Source organism: Ursus americanus, chromosome 7, assembly GCF_024610735.1.
Source record: "Ursus americanus isolate L20-20 chromosome 7, mUrsAme1.1.p, whole genome shotgun sequence".
Classification (NCBI taxonomy): Eukaryota; Metazoa; Chordata; class Mammalia; order Carnivora; family Ursidae; genus Ursus; species Ursus americanus.
This window is the reverse complement of record NC_142133.1, coordinates 65,968,952-65,996,472: the sequence shown is the minus strand read 5'-3', so window position 1 is coordinate 65,996,472 and position 27,521 is coordinate 65,968,952. Positions and strand designations below refer to the sequence as shown.

General features: G+C 40.2%; 2 protein-coding genes across 2 annotated transcripts in view; one reads left to right on the top strand and one right to left on the bottom strand.

The window, feature by feature from the left end:
• ADGRF3 (adhesion G protein-coupled receptor F3) overlaps positions 1–3,031 on the bottom strand; it is a 32,504-nt gene extending 29,473 nt beyond the window's left edge. The window contains exons 1-2 of the mRNA XM_045809247.2: positions 2,800–3,031; positions 432–596 (exon numbers count right to left, since the gene is read on the bottom strand). The gene's annotated coding sequence lies outside the window, so the exon portion shown is untranslated. The remainder of the gene's footprint in view (positions 1–431; positions 597–2,799) is intronic.
• Positions 3,032–3,220: 189 nt separating this feature from the next.
• Positions 3,221–27,521, top strand: part of SELENOI (selenoprotein I) — a 45,252-nt gene continuing 20,951 nt past the window's right edge. Inside the window, exons 1-4 of the mRNA XM_045809246.2 lie at positions 3,221–3,422; positions 18,721–18,789; positions 19,259–19,367; positions 21,533–21,607. Of these exons, the coding sequence (XP_045665202.1) occupies positions 3,366–3,422; positions 18,721–18,789; positions 19,259–19,367; positions 21,533–21,607 (310 nt within the window). The 5' untranslated portion in view covers positions 3,221–3,365. The remainder of the gene's footprint in view (positions 3,423–18,720; positions 18,790–19,258; positions 19,368–21,532; positions 21,608–27,521) is intronic.

The window sequence follows — 27,521 nt, the reverse complement described above, 5'->3', positions numbered from 1 at the left end:
TCAAAGGTTAAGGGAACAAAAATGCCCAGAAAACCATTGGGAGGCTGGTGGGGTGACAAGTCCCAGAATACCAGAGATGCTACCCTCCTCCACTGACATGCGAAGCAAGAGGTACAAAGCAGCATTAGCTTATGCTGAATCTCAGTATTTTGCACAGACCTTTTCTGCGATAAAGAATTTGATTGATGACCCACTCAAATAAAATTTCTACACATTCTTACCTAGTAGGACTATGTTTGAAAAAATATAAAATACAGCAAAGCCCAGAGAAACCCTAACCTAAGAGAAGGTTTACTCTTGCCAGGGAATTCCATTTTTAAGAAAAAATAAGCAACTTAATGAGGCTGTTCAGTTCTTTCCTAGTCACCCCCCATCGCCTCTAGCCTTGATTAAAAACTGACTTGTGAATTTTCTTTTTTAAAACATCTTACCGGGGCACCTGGGTGGCTCAATCAGTTAAGTGTCTGCCTTTAGCTCAGTCATGGTCCCGGAGACCTGGGATCAAGTTCTGCAAAGGGTTTCTTGCTCAGCCGGGAGCCTGCTTCTCCCTCTCCTTCTCCCTCTGTTGCTCCCCTTGCTTGTGCTCTCTTCTTTCTCTGTCAAATAAATAAGTAAAATCTTAAAAAAAATAAACATCTTGCTGTGGTAACTTACAGAAACAAGGTGTAGTGGAAAAAAATATTTAAAAGTTTGATGAATGTGCTCTTATTCCAGTTTTACCACAAACTGGGTGACTTTTGGGCGAGATATATAATCCTTCTGTTGTTCTGTTCTGTACAATTAGAACAACTACTTGGCCCATGGCTCAAGCTTAAGATGACCTCATGAGATGCCAAATTCCTTTGAGAATAATAGAATTTATTAGTATAAGGCATCACTATTATTTTAAAGTGCAAACCAAATCATCATTGTTTTATAAGCTTCCTTGGAAAACCTTGACCATTTTTATGCCCTTAATAACTTATATTGGAGGGGGAGCCTCGGTAGCGCAGTCGTTAAGCGGCTGCCTTTGGCTCAGGGCGATATCCTGGCGTTCCGGGGGTTCCGGGATTGAGTCCCACATTTGGCTCCTCCGCTGGGAGCCTGCTTCTTCCTCTCCCACTCCCCTGCTGTGTTCCCTCTCTCGCTGGCTGTCTCTGTCACATAAATAAAATCTTAAAAAAAAAAAACTATATTAATCCTTACTTCCAATTTTCTATGTATCTCCATTTATCTGACATCCTCTTACTTAAGACTAAATAAAACAGGAATGCCAGGAATGAAAACACTTCCCCCCCCCAGGTTTTATTACAAAGGTGATAACATTGCTTCTAGCACAAATATTTTCTGTGATGATCATTCTGGAAGCCAGAAAGTATGATCAGTGTATGAGATGTAGGAAAGATAAACTTCAGTGGGTGAGGAGGCAGACCAGGGATGGGTAATCAGGTCTTACATCAAAAATCATTTGAGGGGATCCTGGGTGGCTCAGTTGGTGCCCCTATTGGCTCCGCTCTCAGCAGGGAGTCTGCTTTAGGGTCTCTCTCTCCCTCTGCCCCTCCTCCCACTCTTTCTCTCTCTCTCTAAAATAAATAAATCTTTAAAAAATCTTCTGATATGAAGACTTTTTTTTCTCTTCATATTGATTAGAAGAAACACATAGTGGATGAAATCTGTAGCATTTCACTTGGGACGGTAGCTCCAGTCTGACGAATACTTTGCTCGAAACTCATATTTAGTGCAAAAGCGTGTCAATTCAGGTTTCTTATCAGTACACAGAAGGGATTTTAAATACAATATATGCATAAAGGAAATACTTTTATGTCCAAGGAGGTGGTTTCATAGTTTTCCTTTGATTAGAGCCAACTTCCTTCCTAAAGGGAGATCCATTATTTCTAATGTCCTCAAAGCAGACACTACACAGCATATTAAAGAGATCTTTGCTCACTAATTCAATGAAATGTATTAACCATGTATTGTCTGCAAGGCACTGGACTATAGGACATGGGGAACATTAAGATGTACAAGATACAAATCCTGCCATTTACCAGGTATGATGATAGAGGCTTTATATCTATTACCTCAAGAATCTGGACTTTAGAAGGTGAGATAAGACACACACAGAAATAATAATATAGTTGGCATATACTGAGCACCCAATAATTACCTGTTTAATGAATGAATATAAGGAACGTAAGAGATCTCTAAATAATCGCCCTTGTTTCAGAGACGCAGAGACTAAAAGTCCCCCTTAGGTAGTGGTTTCCGACAGCAAGAACCTCATTTCATGTTGGGTCGACCACTTCCGAGTTGCATAATGAATGGTCCGATTCTGGGCAGGTTAGGTAATCTGAATTTTAATTTCCTAATCTGCGAGTTGGGTAAAGTGCCTCCCACTTGATAGTACTGTTATGGGGGATGGTGATAACGTTATGTAAAGTTCCCCACATAGAAGGCGCTCAAAAAAGTGGCAGCAACTATTACTATTATTAAATTTTACTATTAGATTGATACCTCTAGCCATTGATCTAGTGTTCTTTCTACAATTGGCTTCAGTTAAGTGCATGCACTTCCTGAAAACGCACTTAACTGACCCCTAGAGACTCAGACCAATGTTTTTATCCGGTGGGAGACTTAGCAATTTCACTTTGATAGAGCGGAATGTGGAGAGGCCTGAGGGATTTGTCTCCAGAGCCCCTTTCAGGGCCCTTTACAGACTGCAAAAAGCCTGTCACCAAGGCTCCACGTCCACTCACGTCTCCTAAGCACCTACTTTGCGCAGCGCACCGCGCCAGGAGCTGCAGCCGGCCGGGCACATACCCTTTCTCTGGTCTTTTACGTCACGGTTTGAGGGAACGAAGCCCTCTTCCCTGAAGTACTGCTGACTTGGTTCTTAGCAATCACCGTACCCACACGGACAGCTCCTAATCTCCACACAGGAACGAAAGCACAGAAGCCCCCTCCTCCGCGGCAGGGAAGAGCAAGGACCCCTGGGAAATTGACCTTTCGCTTCCACTCATTCCTTACTTCAGCTCACCAATTTTGACGCTAGCGAATGAAGCGACGAGAAAAGCTGGAAGGCGGGACTTAGTGTTGTCCGATCCACATTGATTGGACTGCGACGGCGTCAGGGGGTGGACCGCGTGAACAGGCTAGCGACCCTCCCTCGGTGGGCGGGGAGAGGTGGAGGCTGCGCTTGCGCACTGGGAGGCGGCGGAAGTGGCCTGAGGCGGCTACGCGTGCGCGGTGGGCGGAGCGCGGCTCTTCTACCTCCTTTGCCAGCCTAAGTCTTCCCATCCTTGCCCAGCTAGCGTGGTTGGGGTTCGTGTTTCCGCACCTCGTCGCGGAGAGTCGCTGCCGAGTGGGCGCTTGGTGTTCGGGTCGTCATGGCTGGTTACGAATACGTGAGCCCGGAGCAGCTGGCTGGCTTTGATAAGTACAAGGTAGCGCGGGGCTCCGCGGACGCCCCTCTCCCTCCTCCTCCCGGCCTCTCCCTGGCGGCTGAGGGGCAGGCGCGGTCCGTGTCACCTTGTGCCGCGTGGCTCCGAGCGGGCTGGCGAGCGTTTCTCCGGGGGTCCTGCCGAGATCTGGAGCTTTGGGGTCAGGGTACGTGGGAGCATCCTAGGCCCGCCGCCTTGACTCGGTACCCTCCCGGGGGGATTGCCTTTTCCTTAGGAGACCGCTCGACGAGAGTGGAAGCAGAGAATTCCCTGCGCTTCTTTACTTCATCATTATTCTTGTTTTTAGCGGATGCAGTTCCCTTCATGGTGTCTTAATTGTCTTCATTTTAATGAAGTGTCCACCCTTCTCTTGCATACAACTCGGATGGAGATGGTTTTTGGCAGATGAGGCCCGGGGAGGGGGAGTAACTACTGAGGCCATGCTGCTGATGCACTCCACTTCTACTCGCAGTGAGAAGGCTTCCTCAACACTAGCTTGCGCCTGGGCTGCAAGATGAAGTAAATGTGCACAGAAGGAACTGTGTAGTAGAAAGAGCGCGGGCTTTGGAGTCCGTAGAAACCTGATACCAAACTTTTAATTCCTTTACATGGCGTTGGGCCAGGTAGAAGTCCCTATGGTGCAAAATCGTTATAGGAATTTGTGAAGGGCCTGACACAGAATGGGCCTCCAGTAAATGCTGGTTGTTAACTTTCCTCCAAATCTGGTTTTCCTCCACTGCTCCCTTATCAGTGAATGACTCCACTGTCCATCCAGTTTTCCGAGCCTGAAGTCTGGGCTGTAACCTTTCATCCTTGCTGTCTGTGTCACTTTCACTCTTGATTCCTCTACCTCACCCACCAGGCAGTGAATCACTAGGTCCTGTACGTTCTATCATTTTTAGCCTAAGCTGGAAGAGTGGTTCCATTACCACTCTTCCCACATACACTTTAAGTAATCTTTTATTTTAGAATACTTTTAGAATAGATTTGGAGAAAAATCATGAAGATAGTCAGATTCCCTCATGTCTCATACACGGTTTTCCCTATTATTAACATCTTGCATTAGTATGATACATTTGTCACGATTAATGAACCAATATTTACACATTATTAACTGAGATCCATACTTTACTCAGATTTCCTAAATTTTCACCTAATGCCCTTCTTCTGTTCTGGGATTTCATCCAGGATATCACATTTCATTTAGTCGTCCTGTCTCCTTAGGCTCCTCCTGGCTGTGATCATTTATCAGACTTCCCTTCTTTTTGATAACCTTGGTAGTTTTGAGGAGTTCTGGTTATGTATTTTGTAGAGTGCCCGCCAGTTGGGATTTGTGTAATGTTTTTCTCACGATGAGGCAAGGGTTATGGGTTTTCGGGAGGGAGAGTACAGAGACGAAGTGCCGTTCTCATTGCCTCATATGAAGAGTACATGCTGTCAGTACGACTTGTCACTGTTGATACTGACTTTGATCACCTGGCTGAGGTAGTGTGTGTTTCTCCCTGTAAAGTTACTCTCTTTGGAAAGGAGTCGCTATGAGCCCTCACTTAATAGTGGAGAGTTATGTCCCACTCCTTGAGGGCAGAGTATTGACATAATTTGTTTGGAATTATGCATGGGAGATTTTTTTCTTCCCATTGTATATATATCCAATCATTTATTTATATCATGCGTGAATATTTACTTTATAGTTTGGGTTATACTCAAGTACTATTTTATTTTGTTGCTTGACCACATTTACTTTTGCCCTGTAATCTTTTCTCTAGGTTAAATAGTGATCTTTAAAAAAATGTGCCTCTGGTCACATTACTCCTTTGGTTAAAACCCACCACTGTCTTCCCATTGCTCTTGGATTGAAGTCCAGAAAATCCATAACATGATCTACACGGCTGTGAATGATATGTCTTGTCTTCAGCTTCACGTCATGCTCCTCACTGTCTGCCCTGCCAGCATTAGTAGCCATCTCCTCCCCATCCCCCCTTTCCTTTTTCAGATCTTTAAATAATGTTGTTCCAGGAATGTAGCTTCCTTACCCATTTATATTAATCTTCATGTCTTCACTTAAATGTTGCTTCCTCAGAGAAGCATCCCCTAAGCTCTCCTCTCCTTTTAAGTGTGCTGTCAGAGTACCCTCTGCTCCTTTATGGAATTTGTTAGTGTGTCTCCCTATTAAAATGTAATACTCAAGTGGTTGACTTGGCTTATGGACCACCATGGCCTGAGCACAGTACTACTGTGCATACTAGGAACCCAATAGATATATATAGAATGAATGAAGAGCTGAAAAAAAATCATAATGGATTTTGTCTAAGTGGAATTGGAAAAACTGTAAAGGACCATAGCAAGTTATAGGACATTTCTCTGCTTTCAAGCAATATGGTGTCATAAAATTTTGAACTGAAGTGCTGACATGTATTAAAATTTAAATGGAAAGAAGTCCCAGAGCCTCTTGGTAACCTGGCCAGGGCTTCACAACTTCGTTGAAGAAGGTTATTAACCCAGATACCTCCTGTTTTGCCTTCAGCTCTCCTACCTTCCTGTTATCTCTTCTGCACTGTAAATATTGACATATAAAACTTTTTTTCCTTACTAGGATCTGGTTTTCTGGGTTCAAGTGCCAGTAGAATAGCTGTTTCATTTGGAGCAGTGTCTGTAATATGGAATCTACTTTTTCTTATAGAGTAGTGTTCCCTAAATTTATATTTCCAACTAGATAGGTGTCCTAATTCATAGGAAATTTTTTAAAATTTTATTTAATTTTTTATTTATTTAATTTTTTAAAAGATTTTATTTACTTATTTGACAGAGAGACAGCCAGAGAGAGAGGGAACACAAGCAGGGGGAGTGGGAGAGGAAGAAGCAGGCTCCCAGCGGAGCAGGGAGCCCGATGCAGGGCTCGATCCCAGGACTCTGGGATCACGCCCTGAACGGAAGGCAGACTGTTAACGACTGAACCACCCAGGCGCCCCCATAGGAAATTTTAGTGTGCTTTTCTATTCCTATCTTTTTCCCTCTTCCGTTATCTGACTCACTTCCTGTGTCTGGCAGCATATATCCTATCGTCCTGGAAAACAAAGGTCAGTTTAGCAAGCGTCCAGTGTTCACTAAAATGTAGTTTGTTGATTTCATTTTAAAAAAGGAGGGCCACAAATTATAACCTAAACTTCTTCTAGTAGAGGGTTTTTAGTATTGTGTTCATATTAAAAATATGAATCCAAAGGTGTCCAAAGGAAAAATCTATGTGGTCAGTTTTACTGGAAGGTGAATTGCACCTGGAGACACTTTTTTCCTAGAGATCACACATTCCCATTGTGTGGTCTTCAACAGGAAGTGCTTTATAAATGCTTATTGAATTAAAACAGCTTTTGAAGCTGATCATCCCATAAATGGGTAAAGACTCAAAACAGTCAAGAGATTTTTATTCCCTGATGTGACCCTGTATATTAGAGCAAAGAGATGTGAGAAAATTTGATACTGTAAAAGCTGCTGGTGGAAAAATTACTTTTGAATTGGTTTCATTTCTTTGTCTCTCTAGAGGTACATCTGAGAGCTACAGTTGGAAACCTGGCAGTTATTCAGAGTAACCGCCAAGAGAGGTGCACATGTGGGTGGTAATTAGATTTCTGTAGTAAGAAACTAAGACGATTGCTTTTCGGTGCAGAAGAAAGCATGGGATGGATTGTATGTTATATGCTGTCTTAGCACTTGTGTTCTCCGTTTGTTACCATAATTTTATTAAGCAGATGAATAATTAGTTGGGAATCTGCCTTCTCTTTTAGGATATGAGCTCTGAGAAGGTAGGACCTAGAGCTTGTCTTGTTCCACATGACCAGGGTCCAGCACATGAACAGAATAGGGGCTCAACAAGTATTTATTCAAGGAATGAAAGTGTAACAGAGTATAAATCATTTTGTAAGTATGGTAAAAGGGAGCTGTGCATCTCCTGGATATCAGAAGAATACTGTATTTTGAATGTGAAGATCTCAGGGGTTTAACTACTGTTTTTTCCATTGCTTATTTATGTACCTTTAGACAATTATATTGAGGGGTTTTACCTTTGAGAGGCTTATCATTCTTCCTTTTTACCTGTCATTCCTTTGGACCAAAGTCTTAACAGTTGAAGGATTTTCCCACTTACCTAAGGGTGAAACTTCTATTGTGGTTTACCTTATCTGACCTAGGGGAGGCATTGTTTAATTGATAGTGTAACAGCTAGTTTCAAATTGTATCATTTTGCTTTAGAGAGGAGGTAAATGTTCTTTGAAATATCTTGCTTGGTTTCAAGAATATAATTCTATGATGAATTGGTTTCTGCTGTTATTCTCTTGTTTCATGTTAACAACAACCTGATTATAGGAACTGTGATAATTGTAAATTTATTAGTATTGCAGTTACCCAGTTGTAAAGAGAGACTGTGTGCATCTTGATAATGCTAAAGAGTCTGACCTTCACCCTTACAGGTTCATACAGTTTGATTCTGTTTATCAGTAAGCATTTATTGAGGGCCTACTGTGTCGGGCATAACACTGGGGCTGCAAAATGCAGTTAGATAAGTGCCAGGTGCTATGGGAGAGAAGGAAGCAGCTCCAGGGAGAGAGGGTTAAAGCTGAGAAAGGTGACAGAGAGGGGGTGGAAGGGAAAGGCAGAGCTCAGTCTAGAAAGATGAAGCTGAGTAGGCCCCACATTACCAGATGAAGAGGTAGAAAAGGCTTTACAGAGCAGAGCAGTGGAATGCAAATGGAGTGGAGGCCTGAGAGTATTTTCTGGGAACCATAAGAAGGTAGATGTTTAAGCATAGTGGTGGAGGGGCAGGAGGATGAGGCTCAAGAGGGAGGTGGGGCCCTGTCAAGAGGGGAAGCTTTGATGGAGAGGGCTTCTAGATTTTACCCTGTAGATCAGTGTTTCTGTGGCCCGAGGACTGTCAGCATCAGAATCACCTGGGAAAGTGTTTAAAGAGATTCTTAGCCTCACTTTGGGAGATTCAGATTGGGTAGGTGACCGTTATCTGCATGTTAAATACCTCAGGTGATTTTTTAGGCATATCGTAATGCTGTAGGTTTGGGGAAACTGGTTTTAAACAGGATCAGATTTTAATTTTTGGAAACTTACCCCGGCAGCTTGTAGAAAATGAATGGGTGGGGTGAACTGGAGACCTTTTAAAATCCTTCTGGATAAACCTAGGTAAGAAATGGGGGAAGCCTGAATCTAAGCAGTAGAGATAGAAAGGGAATGGGGATGCTAGAGATAGAAGTCAAGACTGGTTAACCTACCCACTGAATTTGGCCGGCAGATATGTTTAATTTGGCCCACACCACACTTTGTTTCAAAAATTAGCATCTTCTCCATAAAAATCCAGATTTCTGGGTTCGTTTGAAAAACCGGAATAGTGGACAATATTGGCCCTGAATTTCCTCTTGGCAAGACTCCCCTGAAGCTAAATAGTGCTTGCCCTCTTTAAAAAAGGTATTTGTTCTCCAGTTTGCTGTTTTCCTACCAGTCCATATACTTCATGGGGGTCTGCTTTGTTCAGTTTATCTTTCTGACCCCTGTGGACGTTTGTTGTGATCCTTGATTTAAGATTAAAAATTGACAGAACATGGTGACTGAGAAGTTGGAGGTGTTGGTGGGGTGAGTCAGCGGATGAAGGATGGGGAGGAGTCTGGGATGACTCGGGTTCTGGTAAGATGACTGAGTGCATAGAGGCTGTAGTCACTGAGGTAGGGATTTTGTGAAGCTTTAACCCTGGAAAGGTACCCTTGGTAACAATAGCACCTAACACTTGTTTGTTCTAAGACTTAACCCTCTTGATAGCCCAGAGAGGCGGTATTATGAACTCATATCTGATGAGTAAATAAACTCATGAAAGATTGACCCTTATAGAACAGAAGCATAATTATAATTTAAGTGATAAGTGATGCTGAATGTGGAAGGATAACAGTAATCTTTTGTGCAGGGCACTTCTCTTGGACGGGGCCATGTGAAGGTGTGGTTTGTGGACTGGGAATCAAAACAAAGAAAGCTTCATGCTCTAAAGAAATATCGCTTGTGGATGAGTTATCCTCCACTAGAGGAATATTTCTGTAATGATTTCAAAGATTAGAGTACTTTTCTTCTGAGCCAGAGGAGACACATGAGAAATTCTTAGTCTTTTGATTTGCGCTTGTTATGAGTGCAGGCCAGCTACAGTATACCATGTTAATTAATGGCATTACCTAGATATCTTACACTTAATTCAAACATAGCTTATCTTTTGTTGTGCTTGGTCTCCTTGAGTAGATTGGGGGAGCTGCCCTTTCCCACCTATAAATACATTCATAAGGCATGAAAAGCTTTTTAGTGGCCTTATTTTTTTTTTTTAAGATTTTATTTTTAAGTAATCTCTACACCCAACGTGGGGCTCAAACTCACAACCCTGAGATCAAGAGTCACATGCTTTGCCACCTGAGCCAGCCAGGTGCCCCTTTTTTATTATTTTTTAAGATATTATTTTTAAGTAATCTCTTGAGTGGCCATAGATATAGATTTACAAATGTCTCATGGAAAGAATTATTTTTGCAGTTGACAGAGACAGGAGTCTTTCAGAAGGAATGAAAGGAGGAATGGGGAACTTCTGCAGAACAAGAGGGAGAGAGATTAAGTGGTAGGTAGAAGGTCACCACATTTTTAGGTACTATTTGAAAGAGACATCTTGACTTGGTTCTTTGACTATTTTCTGAAACATCAGTTCACTGAGGATGGCTTGTTTTTCTAACCCCCATAATACTTAAATGTGAAGAACTTTGCTGAATAAGAATTTGCCTAGCTCATAAGGGAGAGTTGGTGAAGATGTTCCACAGATACTGATGGGGGAACCAAGGCACAGAGACCAGGAAGATCATGGTAAATCAGACATAAGGAAGTGGTGGGTATGCGAGGTAGCAGGCTGAGCCTAGTGAGCCCAGTGAAGGAAAGTTGAAGTGGCAAGAGCAATATCATTGTAAATACTGAGTAATAATAATAATGATAATGATAGCAAATGTTTATATAGCATTTACTATATGCCAGGCATTGTTTAAGTGCTTTTACGTATATTACTGCATTTAATATTCATAAGTGCCTTGTGAAGTAGAGTTACTGTTATTTTACTGAGGCACAGAGAATTTAACTTGCTCAAGGACCTAAAGCTGAGATTTGAACCTAAGCAGTCTGGGCTAGGAGCCCATTTTCTTCATGCTATGCTTCCTCTCAAATCTAAGAATGAAAGATAAACTCTGGCTTGTAGTTAGTGGATGTTTTGTACCAGATATAGAAACATTAGAATAAACACCTTCAATGACATGCTTAATTGGGTTTGTGTCTAATGTTTGCAGGTGGGGAAAATGTACAGTGAAAAAGAAAGAACTATTTCTGTTTTCTCCCATTTTAAAATTATTAGTGGAGGCAAGTGAATGTCTATTTACTAGTTTTTTTTTTTTTTTAAAGATTTTATTTATTTATTCGACAGAGATAGAGACAGCCAGCGAGAGAGGGAACACAAGCAGGGGGAGTGGGAGAGGAAGAAGTAGGCTCATAGCAGAGGAGCCTGATGTGGGGCTCGATCCCAGAATGCTGGTATCACGCCCTGAGCCGAAGGCAGATGCTTAACCGCTGTGCCACCCAGGCACCCCTGTATTTACTAGTTTTAATATTTTGTTGAGTATTAAGAACATTTTATATACTACTAGTAGCTTTAACTGAGATAAAAGTCTTCTGATTAAATAATTAGCTTTGGGACTAACACTAAGTTGGAAAGAAATCACGTGCTAGCATTTTGACTTACTGTCATCTCTAACCAAATTTCCTCATCTGTGAAATGGAGTAGTATCTGCCTCATAGGATCATTATCAAAATTGAATGAGTTAATATTTGTAAAGTGCCTGGCACATGGCATATTAGTGTTAAGTAAGAAATAAAACTTGACATTTGTGCCTCCCTGTTTCTGAACATTGGCTAACATATAGCATACCCATGTGTACCCACACCCCAGGGAGTTATAGCAAGAGAAAGTGTATTTTAGGAAAGCAAGTTAAGGGTGACAATTTAATGGAGAGATAAGAAGAGTAACAGAGGTCTGTGTCTAGCTTGGGTCCCACAGAGAGACTTTGACTTCAGATTTCTTCTTCTGTTAAATCATATATAATAGTACAACAAGCAGAGTAAGTAAATTTCTTCAAATACCACTCTCCTATTTAAGAATCTGCGGTATCCTCCGTGTATTTGTCATGTGTTTGATATTCAGGTTTCCCTGCAAGGATTTCAGGTTTCTTCACTAAATGACCCCTCCTTTTGTCCTCTCATCTCTTGTTAGAATTTATTATAGATTATTTAAGTTTAGCAGGCAAACCTGTTTGTCATTGTAACTTGCTTGTTTTTACTGCTCTAGCTTCTCCAGTCTTCTGTCACCATCTTCTTCTGACTTGTTAGTAGGTGTAAGTGGTAATGTTGACTGAAATGTTATCTCATTGTCTGCAGTCATGTTTTCTGTGAGTGTAGTTCTTAAAGTCTTGTATTGATAAAAAGTATTTTAAGAAATTTTAAATTTTTGTCCCAGGGTTATTTGAACCCCCCCCCCCTTTTTTTGCACTTTAAATTTAGGTTTGGTGTTTTTATACCATAGATTGTTTCTAGCATAATGCCTTGCATTTAGTAAATGTAGTGAGTACTTGCTGCATTTTATTATACCTTGTTTCTTGCTTGCAGTGCAGATTTGAAGTTACCATAAGGAAGAATAGGTGTTGGCCACTAAACTAACAGTGTGGTTTATCCTTCAGCCAGGGGTTGTGGGAGTGCTGTTAATGTTAGCTTTCACCAGAGCAGTGATCCTCAAACCTGAGTGTGCTGCAGAATTACCAGGAGGGCCTGTTAAAAGAGATTGCTGGGCTGCACTCCTAGAGTGTCTGATTCTGTATGTCTGGGGCAGGATCCAAGAATATGGGTTCAGTTTGGTGACTACACTTTGTGAACCACCTCATCAAAGAAATATTCCATTATATTGCAATCTGAAGAGCAGTTAATAAAACCGAGATAGTTATAAAGGAGTAAGAAACTATATTACTGTAATGGGTTAGCTCTCAAACATCAGGTAGTCTTGATTTTGTGGTTAGGAGCCCTAAGATACCTCTTAGTAGAAAAGAGGATGTAGTGCTTTCAGAATTGTGCACTAGTTTCTTATCTCTGGGTAAGAAATGATCACAGACTTGGTGGCATAAAACAACACACACTTATTATCTCACCGTTTCTATGACTTAGGAGTCGGGGCATATGGATAATTTTGAACTCAAGAATTTTGGAGATAGTTTTAAAAAATTAGAAATATTTCAAGTTTGGTTGCATCTGAAATGATTAACAGTAAATACAGTTTATGAACTATTAATAGCTTGTATCGAGCCACATTTTATGGATTACTACAGCTAACTAAATATGTTTTATAAGTATAAAGCTTTGGGGCGCCTGGATGGCTCAGTTGGTTGATCAGCTGACTCTTGATTTTGGCTCAGATCATGATCTCGGGATTGTGGGATCAGGCCCCACATTGGGCTCCTTGCTCAGTGGGGAGTCTGCTTGAGGATTCTCTCTCCCTCTGCAGCTCCTCCCACTTGTGTTTTCTTTCTCTCTCATAAATCTTAAAAAAAACAAGTATAAAGCTTATATTTCAGATGGGTAAAGACAGGCCTTATATATTAAAATCATTTGACAGTTGGAGTCCTATTCTCCTTACATTGTTTAGAAGACAAAGTAGAGGAAATCTGCTGTTGAGTATAGATAGCAGAGCATTACTTGGAACAGGGGCCCCAGTCTAATTTAATAATTTGTTCAAAGCTCTGTATTTAGTGCAGGGGTGTGTCAGTTCATATCAGTTTTCTTACCAGTACAGAGAAGGGATTTGAAATACAGTACCTTTGTAAAGCAAATTCTTTTATGTCCAAGGAGGTGGTTTCATAATTTTCCTTTCATTGGAGCCAATTTCCTTCTTAAATTACGGGGAGTCTCACATTTTTAATGTCCCTCTTGAAAACGTATACTTCACAGCGTATTTGGAAGTAATTTAGAAGTCACTGTACTGCTAACCCTAACCCATAGTCTAACCCATAATCCTCTCTACCTGATGTACTTTAAGTCTTGTAACTGGCCTCTATTTGCACTTTGGTCCCTGTCCAGTTCTTTCTACACTATAATCAGTACGATCCTTTAAAAATGTAAATCAGGATGTGCACTGGGTTTAGAATAAAATCTAGCTCACTGTGGTCTTGCTAGGTGGTGTAGGCCCATGTCTCCAATCTCATTTCCTGTCACTCTTCCCTTCTCACTAAGCTATAGCTGCATTAGCCTTCCTCTAATATTTCAAGTATTTCTAGCTTTGTGGTCTTTGCACATTTTTGTTCTCTTTGCTTGGAAGGTATCTTGGCATTCACTCCCCTCCCTGCAACACCTATGTACCACACACACACACACACACAGACACACACACACACACACGCATGCACACACACGCAAATGCACACTGCCACATATATATTCTTTATTTTCTATTTCTTTTTTTAGGTATTTTACATATAAAGGCACAGATCTTAAGTGTCTAATTTAATGTATTTTTACATATGTATATACCCATAGAACCACCACCCAGATCAAGGTACAGAATTATTTGTGGCACCTCAGAAGGTCCCCATTCAGTCTCTCTCATCAAACTACTATTATGACTTCTTTTGTCATAAATTAATTTGTCTGTTTTTGAGCTTGATATAAATGGAATCTACAACAGCATGTTCTTTAGTGTCTTGCTTCTTTGACTCACTATGGTGTCTCTTATGTTCCTTATCTGTCTTCTCATCTTCTGGGACTCAGCTGAGTGTCCCCTCCTTAGAGAAGCTTTCTCTGACCACTCTGGCTATGCACACTCCCTGCCCGTGTCCTCTTGCAAAATACCCTGCTTATTTCCTTCACGGTGTTTAACACAACTTGTGATTATTCCTGGTTTTCTTTTTTTTTTTTTTTTTAAAGATTTTATTTATTTATTTGACAGAGATAGAGACAGCCAGCGAGAGAGGGAACACAAGCAGGGGGAGTGGGAGAGGAAGAAGCAGGCTCATAGCACAGGAGCCTGATGTGGGGCTCGATCCCATAACGCCGGGATCACGCCCTGAGCCGAAGGCAGACGCTTAACCGCTGTGCCACCCAGGCGCCCCTATTCCTGGTTTTCATGCTTACCGTCTATCTCACATTGGGCTGTAGACTTGGTTAACGTAGGGAACATTTTAGTCTCATTCATTGTCTTCACTGGGCCTAGCAAAAATTTTCCTGGCACAATCATAGGTACTCAATCATAAATATTTGTTGGCTTACTGAGTGAATGAATGAATGAATGAATGAAGAATGAATTCTGCTCTATTTTCTGACTTGTACTGAAGTAAAAAAAAAAGTTCTGAAACTTTCTAATTTTTGGCAAAATGTTAAGTAATTCTGATCTTACTAAGATTTTATGAAAATTTTCTCTTGTGGGAAAGATAGACTAATTGTCATAGATGACAGGACAGAATTCTGTACCCAAATAAAAATTATTAAATGTACTAAGAGCAATCTTGAGGGAAATGTTTAGAAGTTCTGTCTTGATCAGCATTTTTACAGAGACTTTGGTGTGATGGCACTGTTATCAGCATGACGAATTTACATGCTGAGATTTTGGAGAGGCATAGCTGTTACCTTGCATAAGTGAGTCTGAGTCTGAATCTGAATCTGAGTCTGAAGAGATCTGGAGAGGATAGAAAAATGAGTTGAATCTAGGAAGATGAACTGTTATAATGGTATATGTAGAGTCTTGTACTTAGGCTCCAGCAGTCATTCTCACATTAGCATGGAGAAAGGTGGCTTAGTAGTCTAACTGCGCAGTCATATTTAAGTCTGCAGAATGATTTTGTTGCCACAGGAAATTAATTTGTTGAGTATCAGAGGAGTGTTGAGGAAGAGGGGCTTATGGTCATGTTCTTTCTCCTCATGCACCACATGAGAGGTTTCTTATGCGCTGGAGCACATGTTTGTATTGGTTTAACAGCAGATTGGATTGCCTGGAACACAGGTTGTCAAACTAAAGCCCTCAGACACATGTTTTTGTGAGTAAAGTTTTACCGGAACATAACCGTGTCCATTTGTGTACCTGTTTTCTTTGGCTGCTTTCTTGCTTCAGTAGTAGTGTTGAGTGTTTATTACAGAGACCTTATGGCCTGCAGAGCCTAAAATATTTACTATCTGATGCTTTCCAGAAAAAGTTTTCCAACCTCTGGTTTAAAGTCCAAGACTTAGATGAGGAAGAAGATTGAAAGCATGGCAAGAGGAACAGCAAGAGGAGCATGGGATGTTTAAGCCGGTGAAGAGATGTAGGTGTGACAGGGAGAGCGCCCTTCAAATAGCTGAAGTGCTGTTGTTCGGAAGAAAAATTGGACCCTTGTCTGCTTAACTTTGTAAAGCAAAATGAAAACAGGATAGAAAATATGGGACAAGGGGAGGATTTTGTTAGTGTATAGAAAGTCGGTTTAACATGGGTTGGGTTGCTTCTGGAAATAGCGAGTGTTTTGCCACCAGAGGCATTTAAAAAGAGGCCAGATGACTGTTTTACCTGTTTGCTTTGATGAAGGTCAGGCACGCAAGAACTAGACATCTTCTGAACTCCTGCGATTCTGAGATTTTTTTTTTTAATAATTTTTATTTTGTTACATTAGTCACCATACAGTACATCCCCAGTTTTTGATGCAATGTTCCATGATTCATTATTTTTGTATAACACCCAGTGCACCATGCAGTATGTGCCCTCCTTACTACCCATCACCGGCCTATTCCAGTCCCCCACCCCTCTCCCCTCTGAAGCCCTCAGTTTGTTTCCCAGAGTCCACAGTCTCTATTGTCCACAATAGATATTCTGAGATTTTGCCTTGGAATGATTCTCTCAAACCCAGGCTATGGTTTTCAAGCATTTCTCCGGGGCACTAGCGTTGTCTGGCCTTGCAGATTAGAGATCAAACAAGTCACAGTGGGCCTTAACAGTGGGTTATCTACCTGGTTAAGGTGTTCAGATATATACCATTCCAACAGAAAATAAAAATATATTTAATAAGCTTTAACAAATACCTGAATCTAGCTTAACATCTTTTAAAGTTTATTTTTTATTTGTTTTTTCATGCACGTGGAAGGTTTGAATCATTCTTTTTTCTTCCTATTGATTCACAAGAAAGTTTTAAGTTTCTTTGTTTATACTAAGTGATATGTGATCTTGAAAAATCCTCAGGTGTGTAAGGCTAGAGCACAAGAGTGTTCTTTAGGTTTATTGTTTGCTACCTTTCGTGATCTTATATTACATTTTCTTGCTGTACTTGTGCTTAAATGTGAAACATCCGTTTAGGCAAACTGACCTTCTTGTATTTAGCTCTGCATTCTTTTCATACTTCTGGTCTCCTGAAGTAGAAATTTAGAGGTGAAACTTCAGAATTTAAAAAGAGGAGCTTGTCAAATGAAATACCGTCAGGTAAGGGCCTTCTTTTAGATCTAAGTTCAAATTATGGAAAGCTGCTGAATGAGACTCATTCAGCAAACATTTGAATTAAGAACATTGTACTTTGTACACCGTATTAGGTATTCATGTGATGTCTTAAACAGTTTCCTTCTGATTTGAACTTCTTACAACTTTTGTACTTTGCAGTAGATTGTGGGCTTGAAATGTGTGGTTTCCTCATTTATCTGACCCGCTGGCTACATCAGGTGGGTCTGGGTGCTGACTTCTGTGAAGTGGAGGCCAGGGTCCTCCCCCTTGTCACTGGCAGCCTTTAGAGGCTCATACTAGTTCCATGTCCTTAGGTCCAAAGACTTAAATTAAATCCAAGTAGTCCTGTCAGCTGAGGACCCCTTCGTTCTGCAGAGGTTCAGATATAATGGTATCTGTCATGTGGAAGGACTTTGTAACCTGTGGGGAGCTGTGCAAGTTGATTTTAGAAAGAACAGTAACTTGCGTTTAAGTAGAGTCTGGCCTTGGCTACGCAGCCTGTCCCGATGGCCAGCAGAGGCGCACCGAGTTCTTCACCATTTTCCTCCCACTGTCTAGTTCAGATCCACTGTCCCAGTTACCCCATTTCAGGCAGAATGGGTTGGGGAAATGGAGGCACTCAGACATGGAGTCTGTTAAGTCATTTGACTTACTAGTTAACTGCCTTTGCTAGCAGTATTTAACATTATTTCTATTTATTTACTTTTTTGTTCCATCACACTTTGGAGTCTTGAAACACTGATGAGAAAAGCTTTCCTGCATATTCGGAAGAATTCAGGAAGAAGTTTTGACCTTTAATGATGATTTTTTAAAAATTAGATATTCAAATGCTTACTACTTATTTTATGTACATACCAAGCGTTACTATAAAACACAAAACTTTTTTTCAGACATTTGACTATTGTGATGTTTAAATGTCAGCTGGAGTTAGGTAATATTCCCACTCTTTGAAGTGGGAATTCTCCCTTACCAATTAAGTATCTCTTCCTCCTCACAGCTAGTGGAGTGCTTCCGACATGCCGGGTACTCCAGTGTATGTGTGTCTGATGAGTAAGTCATTGATGTGACTCTTAGAATTATATATATGTATATATGTATAAATACAGATATTTGTTAAAATTTCCTTTGAATTTTTACTAAATAGCTCAATAATTAGGGAATAAATTGGATTACCACAGAACCCTAACCTGTCGTTGTCTTCCTTTGCTTATTTATGCAGTCCATTTTCCGGCTGTAAAGGGATCTGTCATCCTTTGGTAGTTATCTGATACTTACATAGCACTTACCCCGTGGGCAAGGTACCACTTTAAGTGTTTTGCGCCTATGATTAATTTACCTAATTTTTATGGCATTTGGCATTTACAGGTGAACAAGCTGAGGCAGAGATTAAGTAACTTGCCTAAGATCGCACAGCTAGTAAGTGTATTAGTGGTGGTATGAGGAGGTTGAGAAAGTCAGTGTTTGAATGTATACAGTGTGCACATTTTGGTCTTGCATTGTAAGTGAGCAATATAAATTTCTCTACTGAAACCTTGTAACATTATAAAAATTGATTGAATGAGAAAAAGAAATCTGGATGTACTTGACCGGTCTTTGTCCCATTTATGTTGTTCCTCCAGTTTTGTTATTTAGATGAGGACATCATGTAAGTAGACATATTCTCTAGGTTATTTTTGTAATATTATTTTCACTCCAGAAATACCTTTCTGCTTGCTAGTGTGCAAGGATAACAGAATATTTTCTTTCATTTAACAGTACAGTGCTGTGGATACCAATCCGCTCTCTCTGTATATCATGCATCCATTTTGGAACACTATAGTAAAGGTAAGACGATGAATAGACTTGTACTTATGTTTTAGTAAGTTTTAAATATTTTATGGAGCATTATGGATGCAGCTGTTTGTTTAATAAGGTATCTAGAGAAACTAGCTCTCCCACCCTCCTTTCCCTTAGTCTTAGACCTTTTGATTTATCTCACTGTTGGAGTATAAGCTTATCCTGTAGAATTTATCATTTTTATAAAATGAGTTTACAATTTTTCTTAAGTAAAAGTAATGTTATGATTATAAAAGTTTGTTGATTATAGAATTATTTAAAATATAGAAAATAGAAGAAAGATGCTTATTTTTATCAACTGGACATTATGGTTTACATTTTAATATATATAACATACATATGTATGAACTTTCAAGTTCATAGCTTTTATTATGACTTAAATTTGCATCTTGTGTAGTGGCCAGAGAGATTCCTTTACTTTAATTATTTTGTAATTCTTTTGAAAAAAAAAAAATAGGTATTTCCTACTTGGCTGGCTCCAAATCTGATCACCTTCTCTGGCTTTCTGCTGGTTGTATTTAATTTCCTGCTTATGGCATATTTTGATCCTGACTTTTATGCTTCAGGTAAGATTATTACTTTAATATAAAATTTAAAACGTCTAAATAGAGAAAAATGAGATGTGGTTATTTTCTGATTCTATTCATATGCTTGCATTTTGGGGAAGTTTTGGATACTGTAAGAGTATGTAAAATGTTAGGAATTGGGTGTAAAAGCTAAGTTGTGTTTTTGCAGTCTGTTATGGATGTTTCATTAAATCTAGAAATGGGCTTGGCTACTTAATTTAGAAATGGTGTCTAAAAAGCAATGAGGTTTTGGTAAATAAAGAATAATTGGATTTATAAGAAGACAGAAAATTGGGATTATGACACTTTGCCCGAAAGTGAATATGAGCAGGGTCCAACATACTTAACAGTTTCAGAAATATCCCTTCTTCCCTTGTTCTGATTATGCAGGAACCCCCCACCCCCTTTGTTGAAGGGAATGTGATCTCTCTTTCCCTCTGCCCAGCATCCATATTTGCTTTTAATAATTCCGAGTTTCCTCTGAAAATGGTTCTTAGACCTTAAGTGTTGATTGAAGTTTTATAAGGTCTTAAGAACCTCATTGGAGGGGCGCCTGGGTGGCTCAGTTGTTAAGCGTCTGCCTTCGGCTCAGGGCGTGATCCTGGCATTCTGGGATCGAGCCCCACATCAGGCTCCTCCGCCTGCTTCTTCCTCTCCCACTCCCCCTGCCTGTGTTCCCTCTCGCTGGCTGTCTCGCTCTCTGTCAAATGAGTAAATAAAATCTTTAAAAAAAAAAAAAGAACCTCATTGGAAGACAGAGGAAAGAAATGCTTTTGGAGGCAGTTGTCAGCCTCCTTCCACCCCAGACTCTAGTGTCTTCTTTCACATCTGATCCTGTCTTCACGTTCTCCCTCACCCTGTTTCTGCCCCAGGCCACAGGACAGAATCTGGCTGTATTTGGGATGAGGGGGGATAAGTGGGAGATAGAGTTTATTTTCTTTGCTCAGCCAGTTAATGGAGTCGAGAGAAATGGAAAGATGAAGGTAGATGGATATTTTTTGCATCCTAAGTTGGAGTATATATTTTCCAATAAGAATACTTATAAATGACATAGTAGTAAGGAGTTCTAGTGTTATAATTCATCTGTGTTGTGGGTTTAGCAGACTTTTGTGGACTGACCTGGAGAAATTAACAGTCACTGAAAACATTGTTTTTGTAGCAAAGTTCAGATTTTCAAAAACTTAGGACTTGATATTCTAGAAATTCTGAATATTGGAACTATACATATGCCTATCAATTGAAATTTTAAGCCATGGTTTCTGTATATGTAATAAAACGGCAACTTTATGAAGATCATAAAGTATGACATGAATAAGATTAAATTTTATTAAGCATGGTTTGGATATTAAGCAGTTTTTAAAAATTTGTATTTTAATCTTCAAAACATCCTTAAAAGTTTATTTTGTAACTAGAAATATTTTTTCCGACTATTCTAACATTATTTACTTAGTTATTAAGAGAGCTAAAAATATGTAAATATTATGTATATTTCCCCAAATCATAGAACCTAGAGGACCAGGTAAACCATCTAGTTCTGGTATATTTGGTAAATGGAAGACAGGAAGGGTTAAATGATATATTCATGGTCACACTGCTCGTTGAATACAGAGCCAGGACTGGAACCCAGATCTCCTGATTCTCAGTTGTTCTATCTTAGGGGGAAATAGTGAGGTCCAGAATCATTTCAGAATGATTCTGATGCCAAATCACCCAGTGGAAGTGACCTATCTATACCCAAATGCAAAGGTCTTTTGTTTAGCTAATAATAATGTAATGAGAGAATATAGATTGAAGGCTTAATATATGTTTGAAGGATAATTATAAACAACGAGGATCAGATTAAACACAAGCATCTTTTAAGTTCCAAAAATGTTAATTTTCATTCTTAGCACATAAGTAATTTTCAAGTAAAGATGAACAATCAGTTTTGAGTTACGACTAAAGCTCAAAATAAATGCCTGTTGTTTGTGAGGGGTTGGGCAGTTACTTCTTTGGTTTTGTCATTTTACTGATACATTTTAATATCTACCTAATTCTGCATTGAAAGTATATTATAATGTACTTGAACTTTAATTTAATAAATAGAAATATTTCTTACTGGCAGTGTGTGGTATGGTAAGAACGCTTGTATTTTGTATTAAAACCTGTGTTGCTTTCCTTTGCAGCACCAGGTTACAAGCACGTCCCTGATTGGGTTTGGATTGTAGTGGGCATCCTCAACTTCATAGCCTACACCCTGGGTAAGAAATTGGCAAATACTCATATTAGTCAATGGCTGGTGAATCTGTCAGCAGGGATAGCCATCCACTAATTAATATTTTCTCCTATGCTTAATTCATTTTAACTTGGGTTTATTCATTTCCTGTTCAATTTAAAACACATGTTTTTGAGTTTCTCTATGGAAAATACTGTCACTCGTTGCCTAGGGATGCAAAGAATAAGGTAGGGGTTGGCAAACTACCTCTTGCAGGCCAGCTCTGATCTGTTGCCTCTTTTTATACTTAAAGTTTTGTTGGAACACAGCTCTGTTTATTCCTTTCCATGTTGTCTAGGCCTGATTTCTGCAACAAAGACAAAGTTGAGTCGTTGCAACAGAGACTACTCTGCACAATGCCTCAACTCTTTACCATCTGGCTCTTTACACAAAATATTTATCAACAACTGGAACAAGCTGCCATAATAGAACACAGTGGGAGAACAAAAATAAGTGGGAGAATAAGAAAGTGATCAGTTCTTATTTGGTGGAGGGGGTGATTAGGGTAGTGTGCTGTCCTTAGGCTGTATTGTCTATTTGGCCGAGAATGCTTTTTGTTGGGATTATCTGCATGGCTTGTCATCCACACTCCTATTCTCCTTCCCTGCTTTTGTTTTTCTCCATAGTACTTAAAGCCATATGACCTGCTTGTTGTCTGTTCTAAAATGTACATAGCTTTGAAGGCTGTGTATCCAGTGCTTAGAACAGTGCCTAACACATAGTAGGCACTCAGTGTAGAGTTTTTAAATGAATAAAAAATACCAGACCCTGACTTCAAGTTGCTTAGACTTGCACTTGTAAAACCAGTATAATTTGGTAAATGATTAAATGCTGACATTGCAGGTGACCAGAGCTGCGAGAGTTTGGGGAAGGAGGAGAGTGAAGTCCAGAAGAATTAGGGGAAAGCTTAGTGAAAAATTACATTTTTAGGCAGAAACTTTTGTACATTTGTTCTTTTTTTTTAATAATAATTTTTTATTATATTATGTTAGTCACTATACAGTACATCCCTAGTTTTTGATGTAAAGTTCCATGATTCATTACTTGCGTATAACACCCAGTGCACCATGCAATATGTGCCCTCCTTAATACCCATCACAGGCCTATCCCATTCCCCCAGCCCCCTCCCCTCTGAAGCCCTCAGTTTGTTTCCCAGAGTCCATAGTCTCTCATGGTTCATTCCCCCTTCTGTTTACCCCCGCTTTCTTCTTCCCTTTCTTCTCCTACTGATCTTCCTACTACTTAGTTCCATAAATGAGTGAAACCATAGGATAATTGTCTTTCTCTGCTTGACTTATTTCGCTTAGCATTATCTCCTCCAGTCCCGTCCATGTTGCTGCAAATGTTGTGAAATCGTTCTTTTTGATGGCTGAGTAATATTCCATTGTATATATGGACCACATCTTCTTAATCCAGTCATCTGTTGAAGGGCATCTCGGCTCCTTCCAGCACTGTTGGTGGGAATGCAAGTTGGTACAGCCACTCTGGAAAACAGTGTGGAGGTCCCTTAAAAAGTTAAAAACTGAGCTACCCTATGATCCAGCAATTGCACTACTGGGTATTTACCCCAAAGATACAGACGTAGTGAGGAGAAGGGCAATATGCACCCCAGTGTTCATAGCAGCATTGTCCACAATAGCTAAATTTTGTACATTTGTTCTTAAAGATGAGTAGGTTTAAGACTTCTATAGGGTTTGGTTGCCAAGGACAGGGAGGAATAGGGAAAAAGGTGAGAGTGGCCTGAGGGCTCTGGCTTTTAAATGTCTTAAGAGCCTTTTGATAGATATATTGTACCACCTACCTGTTTCTTTTCTTTTCTTTTCTTTTCTTTTTTTTAAGATTTTATTTATTTATTTGACAGAGACACAGCCAACGAGAGAGGGAACACAAACAGGGGGAGTGGGAGAGGAAGAAGCAGGCTCCCAACAGAGCAGGGAGCCTGATGCAGGGCTCAGTCCCAGGACCCTGGGATCACGCCCTGAGCCGAAGGCAGACCCTTAACAACTGAGCCACCCAGGCGCCCCCCACCTACCTGTTTCATGTTCACAATTTTGGCAAAAATCCTGACCAAACATGAACTATTTGTTGCAAAACTGCCTTGAACTAACGTAAGGCAATGTATAAGCTTTTTTCTACTAGTGTGACTATTCTTACATTTTGCTGCAGAAATACTAATGTCTCTGATCACAGGGTGCTGTTCTAGGTCCTCCTGAGTTGTCCCCCCCCCAATAATATATGGTATATGCCCTGAATTACCTCTCTTAAAATAAACAAAAAACAAAAACAAAAACAAACCCATTCTAAAACATATCCAGACTTGTGGAGCTGGAATGGGTTCAGTGAGAAGATGTACAAAACCTAATTAGTATGCAGTCCATAAATTCCGTGTTTGTAATAACTGCCCAGGACTTGCACCGCAAACAGGAATTTAAGCCAGCAAATAATGAGAAAAGACTTTGTGGAGATATTTTAGCTACTTAAGGGCAAAAAAGTTCCCAACACTATGTAACAGAGATCTGTAGTGTTTGGGCAGGAATCTGGGATTCATCCTTTCCTGTATTCCTTCAGCAATATTTTTAAAGGCCTTCTTTGCCACGAACTGAGTAGGCACTGGGGATAACACTATAGTGAGCAAGATAAACACAGTCATCATAGGAATTTTTAATTCCTTGAATCTGAATCTTTACAATTAGCCTAATAGTTAACAAAACTATTTCTTTTGGGGAGAAATTTTTATGGTTCAGCTGCTGCTGCTGCTGCTGCTGCTGCTTCTTTTTTTCTTAAAAATGTCTCCCCTACTAGACAGTTCCTGAGAGACCACAGGAATGGTATCTTCTTCAGCAGGGTGGTTGGTTCTTGCACAAGCATGCAGAGCCACGCTTCAGACTCTTCTTTTTAACTAAGCTTTCTCATTTTCTCTTTTTCTCTCTCTACACCCCCCCGCCCCAGGCCCCGGCTCCTCTGTTTCTGCCCCTAAGTGAAGGTGTTCCACTGTGCTTTATCCTTCACTTTCTCTTTCCGCTCATTCCCTTGGCAGTCCTGATCCTTCCCCCTGTGGGGATGATTCCTGTGTTTATATCTAGCCCTCGTCTGTCTTCTGAGTTGCTAGTAAGTACCTTAGGTTGGGTTGCTTGATATTACCATGTGGATAATTCTGCCGACACTTCAGTTTTAGCATCTGACATTGTACTCAGCATCTTTTCCACCAGTCATGCTCCTTCTCTGGACTTCTTTATTTCCTACCCCTTAGTTACCCAGACGGGAAATTTTGGAGAGGATCTTTTGGTCCTTCAGCCTCACCGCTCATCTTTTGCTGCACTGCCATTTTTATTTTCTTAATATCTCACCTGCCTCCAGCCTTTCTTTCCCACTGTATCCCATGTCAGTGTAGGCCTGCTGATTAGTGTGCTCTCTCCAGCCTGTCATTCCCACTGATGCCAGGGGAGTCTTCGCAAAGCTCGTCGCTGCTTTCACTCTTGTCACTCTCCTACTCACATCCTTTTAGTAGCTCCTCGTACTCCCTGAAACTTTTAAACTCACTCCAGCTTCTCTACTGCCCTTTTCACATACTGGTTTCTTTTGGTCTAGCCAAGCTACTTGGCGTTCTCTGAATATTCATGTGCTTTTCCATCTTGGTGTTTCTGCCGATAGCACTCCCTCCTCTTGAAACAGCACACTCTTATCTACTGAAATCCAGCTCATCCTATATGTCTCCACTCAGGTTTCATCTTGTCTGGAAGGTCATTCTCAATTGTCTTAGCCTGAGAGTACTTGGCCCTTTTCTCTACTCTTCTGTGGTTTGGAATGTACTGTATCTTTAATTACCATGCTTTGTTTCCTTTCTCGGTTGTAAACTGAGGGCACAAGCTTAGTTTATTCTGAGATTATTCTTATAATCTTCACAGCATAAAGAGTAGTGCATTGTATGGCTTTAATACATTCTTACATTTACTGAACACCTACTACGTGCAAAGCCTTTTTTAAAAAAAAATTTTTTATTTTAATGTTTTTTTATTATATTATGTTAGTCACCATACAGTACATCCCTGGTTTCCGATGTAAAGTTCAATGACTCATTAGTTGCGTATAACACCCAGTGCACCATGCAATACGTGCCCTCCTTACTACCCATCACCAGCCTATTCTATTCCCCCACCCCCCTCCCCTCTGAGACCCTCAGTTTGTTTCTCATAGTCCATAGTCTCTCATGCTTCATTCCCCCTTCTGATTACCCCCCCTTTCTTTATCCCTTTCTTCCCCTACCGATCTTCCTAGTTCTTATGTTCCATAGATGAGAGAAATCATATGATAATTGTCTTTCTCTGCTTGACTTATTTCACTTAGCATTATCTCCTCCAGTGCCATCCATGTTGCAGCAAGTGTTGAGAACTCGTTCTTTCTGATAGCTGAGTAACATTCCATTGTATATATGGACCACAGCTTCTTAATCCAGTCATCTGTTGAAGGGCATCTCGGTTCCTTCCACGATTTAGCTATTTTGGACAATGCTGCTATGAACATTGGGGTGCATATGGCCCTTCTCTTCACTATGTCTGTATCTTTGGGGTAAATACCCAGTAGTGCAATGGCTGGGTCATAGGGTAGCTCAATTTTTAACTTTTTTTTTTTTTTTAAGATTTTATTTATTTATTTGAGAGAGAGGAGAGAGAGACAGAGCATGAGTAGGGGAGAGGAGGATTTCTGCTCTAACCTTGGTCAACTACTTCCTCGTGCGTGGATTAGGCCTGTCCCTCTGTTGCTATTCCAGCTTCTTTAGGTGAGAGTATAAAAACTGCATTTTAGATTTTTCTGTTCTTTTGAGTGAGGCTTGGATGGCTATGTATTTCCCCCTTAGGACTGCCTTTGCAGTATCCCATAGGTTTTGGACCATTGTGTTTTCATTCTCGCTGGTCTCCATAAATTGTTTAAATTGATTTTTGATTTCCTGGTTTATCGAGTCATTCCTGAGCAGGATGGTTCTTAGTCTCCAAGTGTTTGAGTTTCTTCCAAATTTTTCCTTGTGGTTGAGTTCCAATTTCAGAGCGTTGTGGTCTGAGAATACGCAGAGAATACTTTCAGTCTTTTGGTATCGGTTGAGACCTGTTTTGTGACCCAGAACATGGTCTATTCTTGAGAATGTTCCATGGGCATTAGAATAGAATGAGTATTCTTTGGTTCTGGGGTGTAGTGTTCTATATATATCTATGAGGTCCAACTCATTGAGTATGGCATTCAAAGCTCTTGTTTCTATGTTGGTTTTCTGCTCTGGTGCTCTGTCTATTGCTGATAGTGGAGTGTTGAGGTCCCCTACTATTAACGTATTTTTATCTATATGTCTCTTTATTGTGGTTAAGAGTTGGCTTGTGTATCTTGCTGCTCCCCTGTTGGGGGCATATATATTTATAATTGTCATATCCACTTGTTGAATACTTCCTTTAAGAATAATATAGTGCCCTTCTGTGTCTCTAACTATAGCCTTTAGTTTAAAATCCAGTCTGTCTGATATGAGAATTGCTACCCCAGCTTTCTTTTGAGGTCCATTGGCGTGAAAAATGGTATTCCATCCCTTTACTTTCAGTCTGGATGTATCTTTAGGTTCAATAGGTTCAATGAGTCTCTTGTAGACAGCAAATGGATGGGTCATGTCTTTTTATCCAGTCTGCAACCCTGTGTCTTATGGGAGCGTTTAGGCCATTTACATTGAGACTGATTATTGAGAGATATGATTTTAATGATGCCATGTTGCCAGTAAAGTCTTTGTTTCTATAAATTGTGACTTTCTGTTCTGTATCACTCTTGGGGCCTTTTTACTTTTATAGAACCCCCCTTAATATCTCCTGTAGGGCCGGTTTCGTGGTTACAAAATTGGTCAATGGCTGGTGATTCTGGAAGGTCTTTAT